The 16,759-nt window shown below is 41.4% G+C and overlaps 1 protein-coding gene across 3 annotated transcripts; it reads left to right on the top strand.

Annotated features, from left to right (window-relative positions):
- Positions 1-571: 571 nt before the first annotated feature.
- On the top strand, positions 572-15,043 carry eif4ba (eukaryotic translation initiation factor 4Ba). Of its 3 annotated transcripts, none has more exons than XM_030051454.1 (15): positions 572-702; positions 2,859-2,999; positions 3,654-3,859; positions 4,881-4,997; positions 5,269-5,323; positions 5,932-6,078; positions 6,721-6,879; positions 7,379-7,540; positions 7,924-8,185; positions 8,392-8,480; positions 8,817-9,069; positions 9,286-9,323; positions 11,234-11,363; positions 14,025-14,097; positions 14,438-15,043. In XM_030051454.1, the coding sequence occupies exons 1-15, from the start codon at positions 690-692 to the stop codon at positions 14,513-14,515; spliced, it is 1,923 nt and encodes a 640-aa protein (XP_029907314.1). In that variant the 5' UTR covers positions 572-689; the 3' UTR covers positions 14,516-15,043. The 3 variants fall into 3 exon arrangements, with proteins under 3 accessions (XP_029907314.1, XP_029907312.1, XP_029907313.1); XM_030051452.1 differs by having other exon boundaries at positions 14,025-14,109; XM_030051453.1 differs by having other exon boundaries at positions 7,379-7,546.
- The last annotated feature ends 1,716 nt before the right edge of the window (positions 15,044-16,759 follow it).

The following is a 16,759-nucleotide window of genomic DNA, read 5'->3' as shown; positions in this document are numbered from 1 at the left end:
TTGTCTGTAATTGTCAAATATTCTTTTTTTCCCCCAAAGCTCTGGTCAACATAATGAAGCAATAAAGTGCAACTGGATCATTACATCTCCTGGAGAAAATGTTTGGGTAAATTGAAAGCTGCTGGAGGAAAAGTGTGCGAGTTTGTCTCAGCTTTACAGGCTAAGGAGTTGATTGCATTTGAAAAGGTTTAAGTGTTTATGGTTTACATTCTTCATAGATTTCTCCATCATCGAATTTGCAGGAGGGGAAAAAATTAATAAGAAAACTGAATAAGTTTTAGATGTTATGAAAGTGCAAATATATAAACATCTATATTTGTAAGAGATCTTTAGCTGAAAGCATATAGAAGTGGTAAGAGAGAATAAATAATAAAGACACGGGGGGAGTTTTCATTCATTTCACTGACTGATAACGACAAAATGCGGTGAAATAGTAATGTCTTGTTGTTGTTGTTGTTGTTGTTGTTGTTGTTGTTGTTGTTGTTTTTCTTCTTCTTCTAGTGTGAATTAATGACGCACACCAAAAGGTCATTTCAGTGGTTGTTGCAAACTACACGGGTCAGCAGAGGTAATTCATTGGGCTGCAAGGGTATGGAGGGAAGACAGGCTCGTGAACGTGAGACGCGCGCTCCCGATCATAAACCTCTGACGCCTTCATCCGGGAACCTGGTTCGAACTCGCTCTCCAACATGGCGGCGTTAGGTGAGGTTTATGTGGGTGAACGATCTGGGTCGGTTGGGGAGATTTCAGGGGCTAATACTTCGACACAACTTAACTCCTAGACTTTGGGAAATTTTAAAGTGTCGTCTTGTTAATCGCTGTTGTTGTCCTACGTGTGTAAAAACGCTGTTGGGTTGTTTTGGCCCCGAAAAGACGCAACGGTCGGAGGAGGAATATGAGCGAGGCAACGACTTGCACAATCTGAATATTTTTTTAACCGAGACATTACATCGGGTTGAGTAAGAGAGCGGTTGCCACTATTTTTGCAGTGGTTGCTTGTATTTTTTGTACGACGCTGCGTATATTGGGCATTGTGTGACATGTTGTGAAGTGTTGCCAACTGCGGGCAGAGCTGCCACATTGTGTGTCCGTAGCAGAGCAGTGTGGCGCTCAGAGCAGATAAGCACCGGGCGCAAGCGCGTTTCTTGGAGGAGGGGTTGGGCCGAAGAGTCCGGGCTTCCCGAGGAATCCCCCACGTGTGCAACTTGGGTCCCTAATATCGCCGTTTGGTGAGGTGGGACAGCCGCCCGGGTCGCATCGGTCACATCCTAAACAGCCCCTCGCAGCTCCACAACTTTGAGCCGCCTGGCTAGCCAAGTCTTGCTCCGGTGATGGCGCACTTGGATCCTGGCGCAGCGACGAGCACTAGGCCCTAAAACCTAGCCAGCTAAGCAGGGATACTTCCCCCGTCAGCAGTCCTTTGCTGACTAAGCCTGCATAAAGACAATAGAGAGCTACTTAGTTAGCAACAAGGCGTCAAACCTGCATGTTTAACTCACTGTTGTGTCTTGACAGCTGCTTTGCTATTCCACCGGTTAGCCAAAGTCAACACAGTCGAGACTTACGCAACTCGTAGCGTGGATATGTCATATCACTAAAGCATGAACACTTGGTGTGTTATTGTGTATTTGTTGTTGTTGGACAGTGCAAGTGGTCAGTACTGCGGTGTTTGTCAGTTGTAAACAGTGAGTTTGCATTATCTACCGGGCAAGAGTTGTAAACAATCCGTGTGTAGGCTTAGTGTGTGTGTATGTGTGTAGGTTTTGTGAGTGTGTGTGAAAAGAATGTCCTGACAGCTGGGATTTTCACAATAAAGCCTGCAGCCAGCTTTGTCGCTGCCTTTCCGCCTCAGACCAGACCAAAACAAACCAAACCTGCTCTATGAGACAAGCTGTGTGGAAGCCTCCATAAGCAGATATTAAGTTTGTTATTAAAACAGATTTTAGTTGGAATGTTGTGCAATGGATGCATTACTCATAAATTCTGACCGCAAGGTAAATTCTCACACATGCTAGGTGAAGGTCTGAACTTGTTTCAATGGTTACATCTGTCTTTTGTGTTGGTAAGTGGAGGCAATAGGCCTAAGTCTTTTGTGAGTAGTGTGTTTTTGACCTGCTGCACAGTGGCAGTTGCACTGCAGGCCACTCCCTTTGTGGAGTAGGACAGTGGGTGCAGGGCAGGACAAGGGTCTGTCTGGCTTTGACCACATGTTGGACAAGGAATCCTGCAACAGGAAGTAAGACAGTGTTTTCCTTATCATTGCTTGCACATTGCAGTCCTCTTATCTGGCCTGGATCGACCACAGCTTGCCAAAAAACTGCAAATGCAGTGTTTGTCCACACAGAGATGCAACTGTCCGCACAAGTGCAGGCATGCTCAGTCGTTTTAAAACCCAGACACTCATTGTGTTAGTGTTGTCAAAGAGTGGTGATTGTTGTGTATTTCGGTGGTGCAACATTTTGCTGCTTTACAAGGATATATCTACATGCAATTTATGTTTGTGATCTCAATTGTAATGGTGAAAATCAACCAAGTTAAGCACTAAGCTATGTAGCCCACCACTGGTGTGTAGTCTGACTCCCTTAATGTCAAGTAAACATCAACTGCTTACACAAAGGGTCTCCACCTATGACAAATGTTACTATTTCTCAACTCATGGTTATTTTTTTTTTTTTTTGTGCATTCTCTAGTTAGCGAACATGGGCTCAGTTTATCAGTAATTCTTACTTTTTAATGGCCACAGTGCCTCATTTTTTTCTTTAAAATACATGTTAGGGGTGGCAATAGAGCCATCAAGGCATTGATTGATATCTTAAACTTCTCTTCCTCTTGTGTGTGTATGCCTGTCCGCCTTCCAGCTAAGAAGAAGAATAAGAAGGGGAAGACCCTTACTCTGACTGACTTTCTGGCTGAGGACAGTGGAGGCAGTGCCCCAGCCCCTAGCTACTCAACCAAGTCCACCAGTTGGGCCGATGAAACTGACGATCTGGATGGAGATGGTGGGCACACATTTGTTTATTGGCTAAAAATAGTCGTTGAGATGAGTGTTTAAAGTTTGTTGAGTCGTTCTCATGCAGTTTCTGATCTTGATTTGACCCATTGAGAATGTATTGAAGCATGGCATGATCAAGGACATATCATGGCAGAAAAGGAAAATCCTTCATTAAAAATAATTGGCAGTCGTATGTCCTAACCCTAAACCCTGACATTATTTAAGAATAGTCAAACTCTCCCTTAAAGAAACTCTGCTTTAATCATAAGATGAGAATCACATTGTCTCCAGGTACAGTGTGATTCCTGTCAAAGAAGCATTAATTCTTAGTTAATCCACCACAGCAGTATTGAGGAACCAGCAGTTTTTTTTAGAAGTACATTCTCTTTAAGTCCTGTCAAGGCCTACTGCACTACTACAGAGTTTCAGGTAGAGCAAGACACTTTGTTTAAGGTTAAATATATTCGGACACTAAATACACCTGCTTCAGTACCCAAACATCAATTAAATCTGCTGAACCAAGAGGATGTGTAAGGCCTGTTAGTAATGAGAATTTGAATTCATAGGGCAAGCAGTAAGGGGAAATGAACAGCTGCTGTTCAAGAAATAAAGGGTCAGTATTGGAGATTAGTGATAGTTTTCCCTTTTCGCATCTCTCCAGTCTCTACTTCCTGGCACACGGAGGAGGATACATACCGGGCACCACCCATTGATCGTTCTATCCTGCCCACGGCGCCACGCTCGGCCCGTGAGCCCAATATTGACCGGTCCCGACTTCCCCGCAGCCCACCTTACACGGCCTTCCTGGGCAACCTGCCCTATGATGTCACCGAGGACTCTATCAAAGACTTCTTCCGCGGTCTAGCTGTAAGTGTCACAAACTCTAGCACAAATGCAGCATAGAAGGTCTAACATCTTCAAGCTGATCTATCTCATTGCCTCTAATAGTGAAACCCAGCTGACAGTTTCAGAGGAACTTTGATCCGTGCTCTTATCTGAAAGTGTAACCAAGTTGCCTTTCGTTCATCATGTGGATCTTTTCTGACTGTGTGAAATGTTTTGTTTCCTGCTCACAAATTGCCTTTGGGACTAGTTTATACACAAAGGGCCCAAAGGACATGTTGAGTCTTAAGAACAGGACACACAGGTCATCTTAGTTGACTGTTTCCCTAAAGTTTTCATGGGGAAGTTAAAAAAGGGTGATGATGTTGCTCAACCTGTTTCAGTGTGCCAAAACATAGTAGTAGTCTTTCAGTTGCTGCTCCTGTAGAAACACGCACACACATAGCCTCTGGTCTCCTGTTGTAAAATTTGGCTCAGAATAGACTAGCCAGTGAATAAAGGCTTTTAAATAATTTGTTACAAGGGGTGCCTTGGTACCTTTTTTCCCTCCAACCAAAGTGTACCTGAACTTTTTCATATACCCTTTGGAGTGGTTATTTTCTTCACTGAAATAAATCAATTTGATATGTCTTGACTCACAGAGGTAGGATTCAAATTTTGAGGAACTTAATATTCTTTTTGTCTTTTGAACATGACAGTGCTGTGCTCCATAATAACATTTTAGCAGAAACATAAGTGTCGCTCTGAGAGACACCAAATAACAATCATTAGACATAATGGCAACAATGCTCTGGACCTTTCTCAAAGTTTAATAGAAATTGACTTTGTTGTGTGCAATACAATTGTCATTTCTGTCATTTTATCACCCTCTGTCATCTGGACTCCATCTACAAGTCTGTCAATTTCTTCCTCATTCTCTGCATGCATTTTTACTCGCTTCTGCTCTTGGCAGAGTGAAATGTATGGCGGAAATCTTGTTTGTCTGGTCTCAGATCAGTGCAGTCACCATTTCATGTGTTTTCTGTAATTTTTTTTCTGTCTCCAGATCAGTGCAGTGCGTCTCCCTCGGGAACCCAGTAACCCAGAGAGGCTGAAGGGCTTTGGCTATGCTGAGTTTGACGATGTGGAATCCCTCCTGAGGGCTCTCAGTCTCAATGAGGAGGTGAGAGGATGTGATGAGTGCATTAATGAATTCCAGATTTGCTCCACAGTTTAATTGCACACTAAAATACCAAGTTAGGATTTTGCCACATGGCATCATTGCATAAAGTATGAAGCAAAATGAATTGAATGGGTATGATGTTGTAGTGCTGTCACATAGCTCACTTTTAGTGGAAAATAAATTAAAATGTGGTTGCACTTGGTTTGTAATAGGTCAAATCTGCTAGGGAATTGCAATTAATAGTTGTTCCCTCTATTTGTTGTGCCTGCAGAACCTGGGAAACCGAAGGATCCGTGTGGATATTGCAGACCAGTCTAATGACAAGGGTACAGTACAGCTATTCAAACTAGGGCCGAACAATATGGTAACAAAAAAATCAGGGTGCTGTTATTTTGACAGATATTGAAATTGTGATAGGATTTATGATTTTATGATGACTGTTGAATGATACTTTTTCCATCAAAATCCTCATTTTTACTGAATAGCCAATCATTTGATTTTTTTGCTGGGCTCTGTGCCAAACATGTTTCCTTGCAGCTTGAGAATACAATTTGTTGTCCACAGCACCTCTGTTGCACCACAACACTTCATTTATAATAGTATTTTGACACACATTTTACATTCATCAAAAAAAACTGCAGCTCCTGCAGTTTGAATAATGCACTTGGCGTCACTGCGATGTAATATTTTGTTTAATTGTTCAGCCTATCCAAAACTTGGGAAGGGCTCATATCTGATTGGCAGCACAATATTTAGCCAGTATACTAAACCAGCTACTCTGAGCTGCATGTTTTGGTCAGTAGATTCATAAGAATCCCATACAAACTCTGCTGACTACCTCCTAGGTGACTGAACAACATTAGTGCCTTTTTTAAATATTTAGGCCGGTACAATCTATATCAAAACCTAACCTCTATTCTTCTATAAACCACAGAGAGAGACAATGGACCTATGGGTGGCCGAGACAGGGGTGGACGCATGGGTGACATGGGCCCCGATAAGACAGACAGTGATTGGAGGGCCCGGCCCGCCGCAGACGCTGATGATGGACCTCCCAGGAGAGATGATGCCTTTGGAGAGAGTGAGTCACATCTAGCTTTGTTTATGCTTTGCAGTCCACACTTAATTCACATATAATCCAGGATGATTCTCAGTAGTGATTTTGGATACAGGGCCCACATTTCTTAGTCCTAGTGATGTCAGTCCTAATCCTATTAGGAAAAGACTAAGGCTACATTCATATCCTATGGGAATATTGGTTGGAACAATCAGATCAGAGTAACCATTTGGATGTGTTCACGAGTTCAGCTGCATGTAGGCAACCTGTTGCAATCAGGCTAAACATGATGAGTTTGTTTTCCCTATCGGTTTTGCTTTGTACTTTTGATAATGCTCGTTTTTTCAATGAACTAACTGCTCATCTGCTGTAACACAAACTCAGATATACCATTGCAGAGTCACCCACAAAAAAATCTTAAATGTTCTTGTGTTGATTGCAACAATGTGTGCATTACTTCAGTTTGTCAGATTTTTTTTTTTTTTTACTTTTGTTACTTAAGATGTCAAAAAAAAGCCTACCAACAAATTTCAAGCTTTTGTATGTCTTGTTAGAAGATGTTACTGTGATAGAAGTTTGTACCTGCCCCAGTGCTAATCACTCACACAGACTTTTGATCCAGAATGTGTGATTGCCTCTGATCTATTGATCTCCTTATGCCCTCAGGATCACGAGACCGTTACGAGTCAGACCGTTACAGAGATGGACCTCGGCGGGACAACGACCGCTATGAAGGTGGAAGAGACCGCTACCGGGATCGCTATGATGACAGGGACCGCAGGGATCGTTTTGACGACAGGGACCGCAGAGACTTTGACAGGGGAGGTGAGTCATTGGGGTTGTTTAGAGATGATGTTGGACATCATCTGTTAAAATATGAGACTTATAGATCCATCAGGTGACGTCACCAGTGTTTATGCTGCTTTCTGATCTCAATTTAATTTTTTTTTCTAACTTCAAATATCTGGTTTACATGACATCCGGATTAATAGCTGATTCCTGTCCATTGCACATGGCAAGGCAGTATGCTCCCACCCTGATTGCTCAGTGTAAACCTGAACTTTGACAGCAATTTTTGCTGTTTGCTGTATTCCCTGTTCAAGAAATCAAAATTGGAGACTACTTGGATTTACCAACTATATATGTTTGCTCAGCAAATTGTGCAGAAGTGTTGCCCATATATATGCATAGAACATGAAGGTGTTCTCCTATCTTGTTTTCTGGCCAAAAAGGCTTGCATTTCGAAATTTTAATATCACATACATGGAATTTGATATTTTCCTCATATTCTTGTGTCTCTCCTCTCTTCCTTGCTTTCTCCCAGGTTATGACTCTCGCAGTGGTGGGGGTCGTCGTGCCTTCGGCAGTGGCTTCCGCCGCGACTATGACGACAATCGAAGTAGTAATGACCGTTATGGAGACCGAGATCGTTATGGAGACCGTGATGACCGGTACGACAGACGGGATGACAGGCGTGAGGAGAGAGGTGAGGGGAAAGTGAACTGTATAAATTCTGCCTTCTTTCATTATTGTTTATGATGTTGCATCTTACATGATTTCCCTGTGACCTCGAATAAGATTTGGATTTGTGCTTATTTAAGTTGCCACATGCTGGTATTTTTTTTGCATATTCCATATTAACATAATCCCACATTATAACTTAAATTGTCATTTTGTTCAAGGCTTAGTCAAATTGTCCTAACACTGGTCTTTTGATAGTTTCACACTCCACTCATAAACTATGAGTTGGGTATTCTATAGTTCTGTATCCTGTAAAGTGCCTGAATTCAGTTTTAGAGTTTGCAAGTATCATTTTTTGTGATTATCACCACATCTTATTGATCTTATCATCTTGTATCCCTCCCCCAGCTCCTCTACAGAGGCCCAAGTTGAACTTAAAGCCTCGCAGCGTGCCCAAGGAGGAGGAGCAGGGTGGGGGCGGTAGCAGCCCAGCAGCCCCCAGCTCCAGCAGTCGGGCCTCATCCATCTTTGGCGGGGCCAAGCCAGTTGACACAGCAGCCAAGGAGCGGGAGGTGGAGGAAAGACTGAAGAAAGAGCAGGAGAGACTGCAGCGGCAGCTGGAGGAGGACAAGAGCCGGGGCCCTGACAGAAAGCCCCGAGACAGAGACAGGTCAGAGACTCTCTGCTGATATAAAATAAATTAAAAAACATAAAAATTGTCAAGCCCAGTGGACATGATGGTAGAACTCATCGATGTGTGTCCAAGTATAATTTGGGGTGTTATATAAGAGTTTAAATTATTAGCAAAATACCATACAATTTTATTTTCCAGTACATTCAATCTTTCCATTTTTTTGTAACTTTTATCATTTTTAGGGACCCAAGCTGGCGGAATGAAGAATCTCATGCTGAGCGATCTCGTACAGGAAGTGAGTCATCACAGCAAGGAAGCACTTCTGGGAGAGGTGAGATCAGCATTCATTTAGTTTATATAGATCAGAAGTTTAACAGTTTGAGTTTGGTGAGTCAAATAACAATGGTAGAAAAAGTTACACACAGAAAGCAAGACATAAACCAGATAACTGTTTAGTTATTTTAAAAAAAAAAAAAAGCAAAAGAGAAGATATTAATAAAACTCGAGTGTCTGTGCATATTCTCATTCGTCCAGGTCATAGGCATAATAGAAGAGACTTTTCATAAAAAGGTCATTGTAATGATGTAATAGCGATGGCATTTACTCTGTTTTTGTGTGATGTCACCACCACTTTAACTTAAAACCTGCTTGTCTTGTCCCCCACCAGGCTCACGACGTCGGGAGAGCGAGCGCTCAGTGGAAAATGAGGTTTTTAGTGGGAGGGAAGATGACCCATCATCCCCTGGGGCATCCCCGCGGCCCCCATCTACCAGCTCCTCCAAGGAGCCGCTGAAGGTGATGCCTGCGCCCCCTCCCAAGGAGAACGCCTGGGCCAAGCGGAGTGCAGTCAGTGCAAGCTCCAGTGAGGGTGAAGGACGACCCCCGGTCTCCCCAAGTGGCACAACTCCCCCAAAGCTCAGGTGAGACCACAACTCAGATGTGTTGCATAGTCATTTTGAGAAAATGTGTGGTGAAATTAGCCATTTCAATTTGTTGCTGTATCATTTCTTGAGGGAGAAATACGTGCTCTCAAGCAACGATAATGCACATCGCAACCAAAACTGAACCAGTCTAACTTTTAGGTTGCATCTTAGTGCTTTTTCATCTTTCACTGACTGTTTTTTCTTTCTCTTTAGCTCCTCAAGTTCTGCAGTTGAAAGAGGTTCTGGAAAGGGTAAGGTCCATTGATGGGTGTTATGGCCACAGCAGTGTGGAATTGTCCATACCTAACTTCAGCATTGACTAATTAAGAAATATCTCTCACAATAAAACAAGTTTTTCTGATGTGAAGAATGAGTGTGACTCACAGTTTATCCTTCCATTCCTCTACCCTTATGTCCTTTCTTGTCTTTAATTTCAACATTTTTGGAAAATGTTGGACTAGGCTGAATCTTTACACAGTCTCACTTTTGGGAAATAGGTGATTATTTTTCATTGCACTGGTCTCGAATGTTGAAGCTATGCCTTTATGAAATAAGTAACTTATTGCAGATGCACTGGCAAAAATATTAGACATTACAGACATCTTTGAAATTAAAATTCTCTTCAGCCTGCTCTGTTTCCCTGAATGTGTGCAGTTTTAAATGTTGGAGATGAAATCAAAATAGGAATAGGTAGCTTTAATAAAACGGCACTAGGAACCATAGTCCACGTGGGACACAGGGTCTGCTTATTAAACCAGGACTTGTTTCATACCTCAGGGCTGACTATATTGGCAGGAACTTGAACACTAAATCTGCTTATTGAATAGAAACAGCTTTTTCTCCTTTTGGTTTATAAACTAATGTCAACATTTGTTTCCAATGAAACTTCATATCTGTCTCTATCTCTCTCTCTATATCTATCTGTCTATCTATCTATCTATCTATCTATATATATATATATCTATATATATCTATATATATCTATATATATATATATATCTATATATATCTATATATATATATATATATATATATATATATATCCATATAGATATAGAGAGAGAGATAGATATAGAGATATAGATTGATATTGATAGATATAGAGATATAGATAGATATTGATAGATACATAGAGATATAGATATAATCAGTGTTTCCCCTAGGATTCTGACTTTGGTGAAGGGGGATGCAAAATTTGACTTTGTACCGGGAACACACTCATCTTCGTGGTGATGAGTCAACTTGAGCGGCCTGTCAGGGGGAGGGGAGGCCGTTTCAACCAGGGGGCTACCGCTCTGGTCTGAACTCGTACCTGCGGCTGTAGTGCTTGGAACGCCCTTGTGGGTGTCCATTTCACTTGGACCGGGGACCGGAGGAGTGCAAATGCACTCATCTTCGCCACTGCTGGTCGACTCAGGCTGTCGTACAGTGCGTTTAAAAAAAAACGCTGATATTTTTGCCTGTTTTTCAGGCGGCTGGAGCCGACGTCACATTAATTATTTATTTCACTTACGGGGGTATAAGTGTGATTCTCCTCTGTTCTCCTCTCTGTCTGTTTGTGGAAGGGTGCGCACCTGTGTGACTATTGTGTGATTAGAGCAGAGCCTCGCCCTGCCTTCTCACAAGACAGCAGAGTGCATTCCCACCAGATAGACCCTATACTGAAATTATATAAATTAGATTAATAACCAACCTGAGCGTATTTAGTTTATATGATAAAAACACAGTCTAGACATATTCTATAGAAACGTGACATTAAATTATTTCTGTTGTGATCTTATTTATTTTTTTAAATTTGAAAATTAATTTAATTAATTTAGCATGACTTTCAGGTGAGGCCGGAGGCTCCGTTGGCAAGGCGCTGCACCCCGCCAATAGAAGGATAGGGGAAACACTGTATATAAAGATATATAGAGATATATAGATACAGAGATATACATATAGATAGATAGCTAGAGATATGTATAAATATATAGATAGACTAATAAATAGATGCGCAGGCAGGCATTATGAGTAACTGGACTCCTCACATTGAAGAAAGATTCAAAGTGGCCTCCGTCAGTGTTTCCTTCGCGTAGGAAAACTGTCGTGTGGTGTGAGTCTTGTCTACTGTAGAAAGTCTGTCAACCTCCTTTTCAACATATCTGCACTCTCTCTACAGATGAGAACAAGGCTGATGGTGTGCGTCGGGACAGGGGTGCCCCACGGGGGCGAGGAGGTGCTGCAGCGCCTGCAGCAGGGCGGGGCCGAGGAGAGGGGCCCAACAAAGACCGACGAAGGGAGGCAGACAGGTCAGCCAGCCAGATCTAGCAACTCCACTCTTCATCATCATCATCAACTTTATTTCACCAGGATAATCCAATATACTGTTTTCCAGGTAGTCCTAGGTACATACAATAAATACAAGGGATGCACGATAATATTGGCATGTCATCGTTATCGGGCGATATCGGCCTTACAGTGAAATATCTGCGTGAACTCAAAATTAAATTTCCGCCGATGTGACATGCCGATACGTGAAGTCAAATTTACCCTTGTTGTGGCTATTGTCAGGATTGTCTAAGGGAGAGCATCATTCAAGCCTGTTTAACGAGAATGAATCTTACAGTTCTGTTTGAAACAAAATGTTGTATTAAAAAAATAAATATGGCATGTTTTACATAACCAAAGTTGAAGTAGTTTTCTTATTTTGCCCAGTTAATCTGTACATTATGAAAAGAATTGTATTTTATGTCTGCATCTGCCAGTGGGCCCTCACAAAAAGAGTATTAAGAGTATTGATATTATGTAAATAGAACATGTGAATTCCACTACAGGAGAGACTTGATGTTCTCAGCAATAAGGTGGGAAAAAAATGTGCGTGTATCGGTATCCATGTCGGCAATCGGCCAGAAGAGTTGGGAAATACCCACATATTGGATATCAGCAAAAAAAAATCCAGTATCGTGCATCCCTAATCAACACATTACAATAAAAGAAGACACTAAAATCAGCAAAGCCATAGTTCATGTCTGATGAAGGAATGATTTTGACAGTTATCTTGATTATAATTTTCCTCAGTTTTGAAATAAAACCAGCTTCATAGCTTTTGATATTGACCTTAGAGTTCCTTTCAAAACCAGGATAATTCTGGTTATTCTGGCCTTGGTTTCCTAGTTTTTTTCCAGCTTGTGTTCAGATTTTTATTAAATGAGAGAGCCCTGCTGTCCAAATACACACACACACACACAGTGAACACATTGTCCAGCAGTTGAACCCAAAAATTAGGAAAATATGTCCTTTGAGCACAGCAACACTCACACAGATAAACATATTTTGAAAAAGCTGCAACTAAACAATTATCACAACATTTCTGTCCACTTAATGGGAATGGGAACCAAAGGGAAATTAACTTTGATCCAGTAACTACTTTGTCTGGCAGTTTCCTGAAACAGGTAAGGCACAAAAAAAACAAAAAAAACAACAACAAAAAAAAAAACAAGCCACACATGTTAAGGGCTGTATAGCTGGTGCATTCAGCAAAATATGTTGACAGTGATGCAACGCTGAGAGTAGTTATTCTAATATTGAAAATATGACAGAAAGAGGCTGCTCAAATCTAAAATAAGCACATCCAAAATGGCACAAGAGAACTGCTTCAAAAGTTATTAAAATCTTGCCTTGCTTATCACCTCTCCACGTCATTGAAATACCACTTTTTTTCTGCTCCCCCTCCCCTCCCCAGTGTCTCCTTCTTCAGTTACTGCAGTGCACCACCTCTCATTATCCGTGTCTTCTGGTTTCCAACCTGCAGCTATAAATCACCACACTGCTTCCAGTTGGACACTCTTATCTAGTGTCAGGGGAGACAGGCTAAACTGTGAGACATATTGGACCTAAACTGAGAGTCAGTCCATACTAGTCACTGGGAGCTTGATAAAGTGTCTGGTAATTTTCACCAGTTTGGACAGATTTTGTTTCCTGGCTACTAACCAGCTGCTGTAAGCATCAGCATCATCACATTTTCATAAATGCACTATATCTATATAGCCTAAAACATGTGTGGCTTATGTGTGTTTTGTATGGCATTTTGATTCAGGAATTTGCCAAAGTGGTTAGTGGATCAAAAAGTTAATTTCCCGGTGTGATTGTAAGAGCTGGGAGTAAATTAATATATATCAAGCAATCATCTTTCATCTAGAACACTTCATTACCAACATAAAGTAGAAGCAATATAACAAGCAATGAGCTAAAACGACAGTTACTCAGTCTTGTGTTTCAGCACTGTAACCATCTTTACATAAATAAAACCAAACGAATTCATTGTTCAAAATCACCCAGTTACTTCAGTTATTTTATTTTATTATGTTATTTTCCTACCCTTGTTAAAACCCACATACATACATACATACAAGTTAGGGCATTGCTTTATAATGTCACAAAGTATAATTGCCCTCTCGATAGCAAGGATTAGTAGTATGCAGTTATTTTCCTTGACTTTGTTTTTGGTGTATGTGACCTGGTTTTCTAAAAAGTCAAGAAAAATAAGGAATTGGTAGATGTTATCTTTTGGGGGTTTGCTTTGCATTGATCGCTTGTGATTTTTCTTTTTAAGATGTTTTAATATCTGTTTTTATCATGCCACAGTAGAAGTTGCTGAAATGCCATGTCATAATGTCATGTTACCAGTCAATGTGGTATAACCGATTGAATGATTTGTGTAATGATAGTTATTCCTCACTACTACGAAAATGATGACTGGACAAGGTGTGAAAAATGTAATCTTCTTTTCCTATACTCTTGTGGTTATTAGCTTTTGGCAATATAAAATGCCCAGCTGTAAGATCATCATTTGGCCAAGCTGGTGTTTTTCTTTGACCTGTGTTAGTGTTTGTGCCCTCACTGCAAGCTTTAACCCTTTAATGCTCAGCCCGGCCAGTGAAGTTTGACTTCAGTGTCCGTTCTGATTGTAGAAAGGATAACAAAAAAGATCGAGACGCCAGACCACCACCAGAGCCAAAGAAATACGAAGAAACTCCAACCCCTGTAAGTCCTGGAGTGAGTAACGTCAATGTCTGACTCACCCTCACCCCTTCAGTGTAATTGTTCAGCACAGTCTCTTCCTGAAGCGCTTAGCTCCCCCTTTGCCGATGTAGTTTTCCAAAACATTCGGTTTTGTGCTGGAAAAACAGTCCATCTTCAATCAGAATACCCCATAACACACATACACACACACACACACACACACACACACACACAATTCATGTTGACCTCAGTTACAGTAAAATTCTTTATGGTTTCAGCTTTCCTTTTTATGATGTTTGCTTTTGGCTCCTGAAGCTGCTGTACTGATTCTTGTCCTCTCTTTTTTCTGTCTTTTTCTTAGAAGTTCAGCTCAGCCAGTAAGTACGCCGCTTTGCTAATGGATGGAGACCAAGGAGACGACGCTGAGGACGTTGAGTAAAGAGAGAAAATAACGAGAGAATGCGTGAGAGAGCAAAGAAGAGGAGAGAACCGTGAACGAAGAAAAAATGTCACATAAAATATGAAAAATCTCCTCACCTGGAATAGGCTCCTGGGAGGGCATCACTCCCTCCCTCCTTTCCTCTTTCAAACCTATTTCCCAGAAAGCCACCCATCCTTACACCCCTTCCCCACCTTCAGGACTTTTCAGTTTCTAAAAGAATAGTCACATACTGGACTTGTTTTAAATGGAAACAGGAGTAGTTGACACATGGGAAAAAGATGAATAAAATTGAATTAATTGTAATAAATAAATGGAAAAAGTGGGGAAAAAATGAATTTGTATATTTGTGGATCACGGGTGTGGGAAAGTTGGATCTTATAACAGAAAATGTAGCTTACTAAATGGAAGTACTTTTTTTTATTTTTAGCAAGCTTTGACTCGTTTACTTGTGCAGTTCAGTTACACTGAATAACTACTATTCGTTATAAACTCTTCTAATTTAGTAGTAAACGATTTATGAAATGATTTCTAATTCATCTCCTGGCAAATTTATTGATGCAGATTGCAACAGGTGCTGTCTTCCATTGCTTATAATCATGAATGTTGAAAGTGGCTACTAATATACAAAATAATTTGTCAATCATGTAAACAGTTCAACAAGTCATCAATTTACTAATGATTTGAATTTGTTCTGAACTATAAGACTGACGCAGTACCACACAGGACTGAATAACACACAGAGGACATTATCTGAGTGACTTGCATATCAGCACTCTGAAAAAAGTTGGCAGCCACTTCTGAGCCAAGTGCCATCATTAAAATCCCCCATCACGATGCAGTTGCTTGAATACTGCTACACCTTCTGATGAAATAATGACCTCAATTAAACAGTCATATGGTCCCATTTCCAGCCACCACAGCTGTTGCAATGATTTACCCTTCCTGAAGTGAGAAAACCAAACATTTGGGTAAAGCCTAGAGTGTCCTGTGGGGAGGGTGTGTCGATTTCCTTGACATTACATTAAGTTGTCTTCCAATTTGCAATAAATTGGGGTCATTATGTACATTCATAACGCATGTGGTCATTGTATATCTATGGCTTATTGGGTAGATTTCCATGCCGTAGTCTTCAAAGAAGTAACTGAAAGCTGCTGCTGCTGCGGTGAAACAGTTTCAGTCACAGGACGGGGCATTACATCATCAGACACATCACCTCTGTGCAAAAAACAAACTCTTCTTCCCTCACTTATTCTCCTGGTGTGGTCCCAGAGAGAGATGGCTTGCACTCTGTTTCTACAGTGAGATCACTCTCACCCCCCTGCTGAGGGATGCACCCAAGACAGCAGCTGCTTAGGGCCCTGCTGAGCCTCGCACTCACACACACACACACACACACACATGGTGCTCCCTCTGCTTTAGGATAGGGTATACCTCCAGACCCCATTAACAGGCACAGCCATCAGCATGTTTTAGACTGACCCCAGGAATGCTGATTGACAAAAGGTCGCTTGCTCAGACGTGTGTGCGTGTTAGGGACGGCGGTAAAACGCTCAGGTTTGGGGTGTCTGTGCGCATGTCAGTGTTGTATTAACCACAAGATCTACGTATGTTTAATTTAAAAACCATCACCAAACCAATGAGGTCTTAAGGTTTATTTACAGAGCATGTTAATTTTAAAGTGTTTATTATGGTCTATATATGAATCTGTGATGTCAGTAGCCACCCAGGCTGAATCAAGTGTGTAAGTAATGAGAGAGCGACAGAGGCTGCCAGTGTGAACCCTTCTCCATTCAACAGTGTGTGAATGAGGAAATGAAGGAGTTAAGACAAGGTTCAGACAGTGTTCATGTGCAGAAACTGTACAAAATGTCATAGGAACATCTTCCTGAAATTGAGTTGCAGGCCCTTTTCCACAATCCGCAGCTCAAATGTCTCAGAGCTTCAAAGTCCTTTTCTGCTTCTCTCCTCCTCTGTGGCTTGGTGTGTGTGTGTGTGTGTGTGTGTGTGTTAATACGTGTATTGGCTTTTACTTTGATCTACCCAATCAGTCCTCATCATGCAAAGAGCAAACATCTCTAATATTTTGTACTTTAAAGCGTAGTTTTGTATCGTAGTTGATAAGTTTTTCCTCATCACCTTTGCGTGCACCCTACCCCCCCTCCACTCCTGTGTGAATCAGCAGCTGGTTCTCCCAGGAGGTCCATTGTTGTTACACCTCATTTATAAACTGCAACCTGGCTC

This window comes from Myripristis murdjan, chromosome 5 (assembly GCF_902150065.1).
Source record: "Myripristis murdjan chromosome 5, fMyrMur1.1, whole genome shotgun sequence".
Taxonomy (NCBI): Eukaryota; Metazoa; Chordata; class Actinopteri; order Holocentriformes; family Holocentridae; genus Myripristis; species Myripristis murdjan.
Note: the sequence above shows the minus strand (reverse complement) of the source record. Positions and strands in the feature narration are given on the sequence as shown.

What these genes read in the sequence shown, in the direction of transcription:
- eif4ba (XM_030051452.1), top strand. An exon ending in AGATGATGCCTTTGGAGAGA is followed by an intron (nt 6,079 to 6,720) that starts GTGAGTCACATC and finishes TTATGCCCTCAG; the next exon opens with GATCACGAGACCGTTACGAG. An exon ending in CGACGAAGGGAGGCAGACAG is followed by an intron (nt 11,364 to 14,024) that starts GTCAGCCAGCCA and finishes TTCTGATTGTAG; the next exon opens with AAAGGATAACAAAAAAGATC.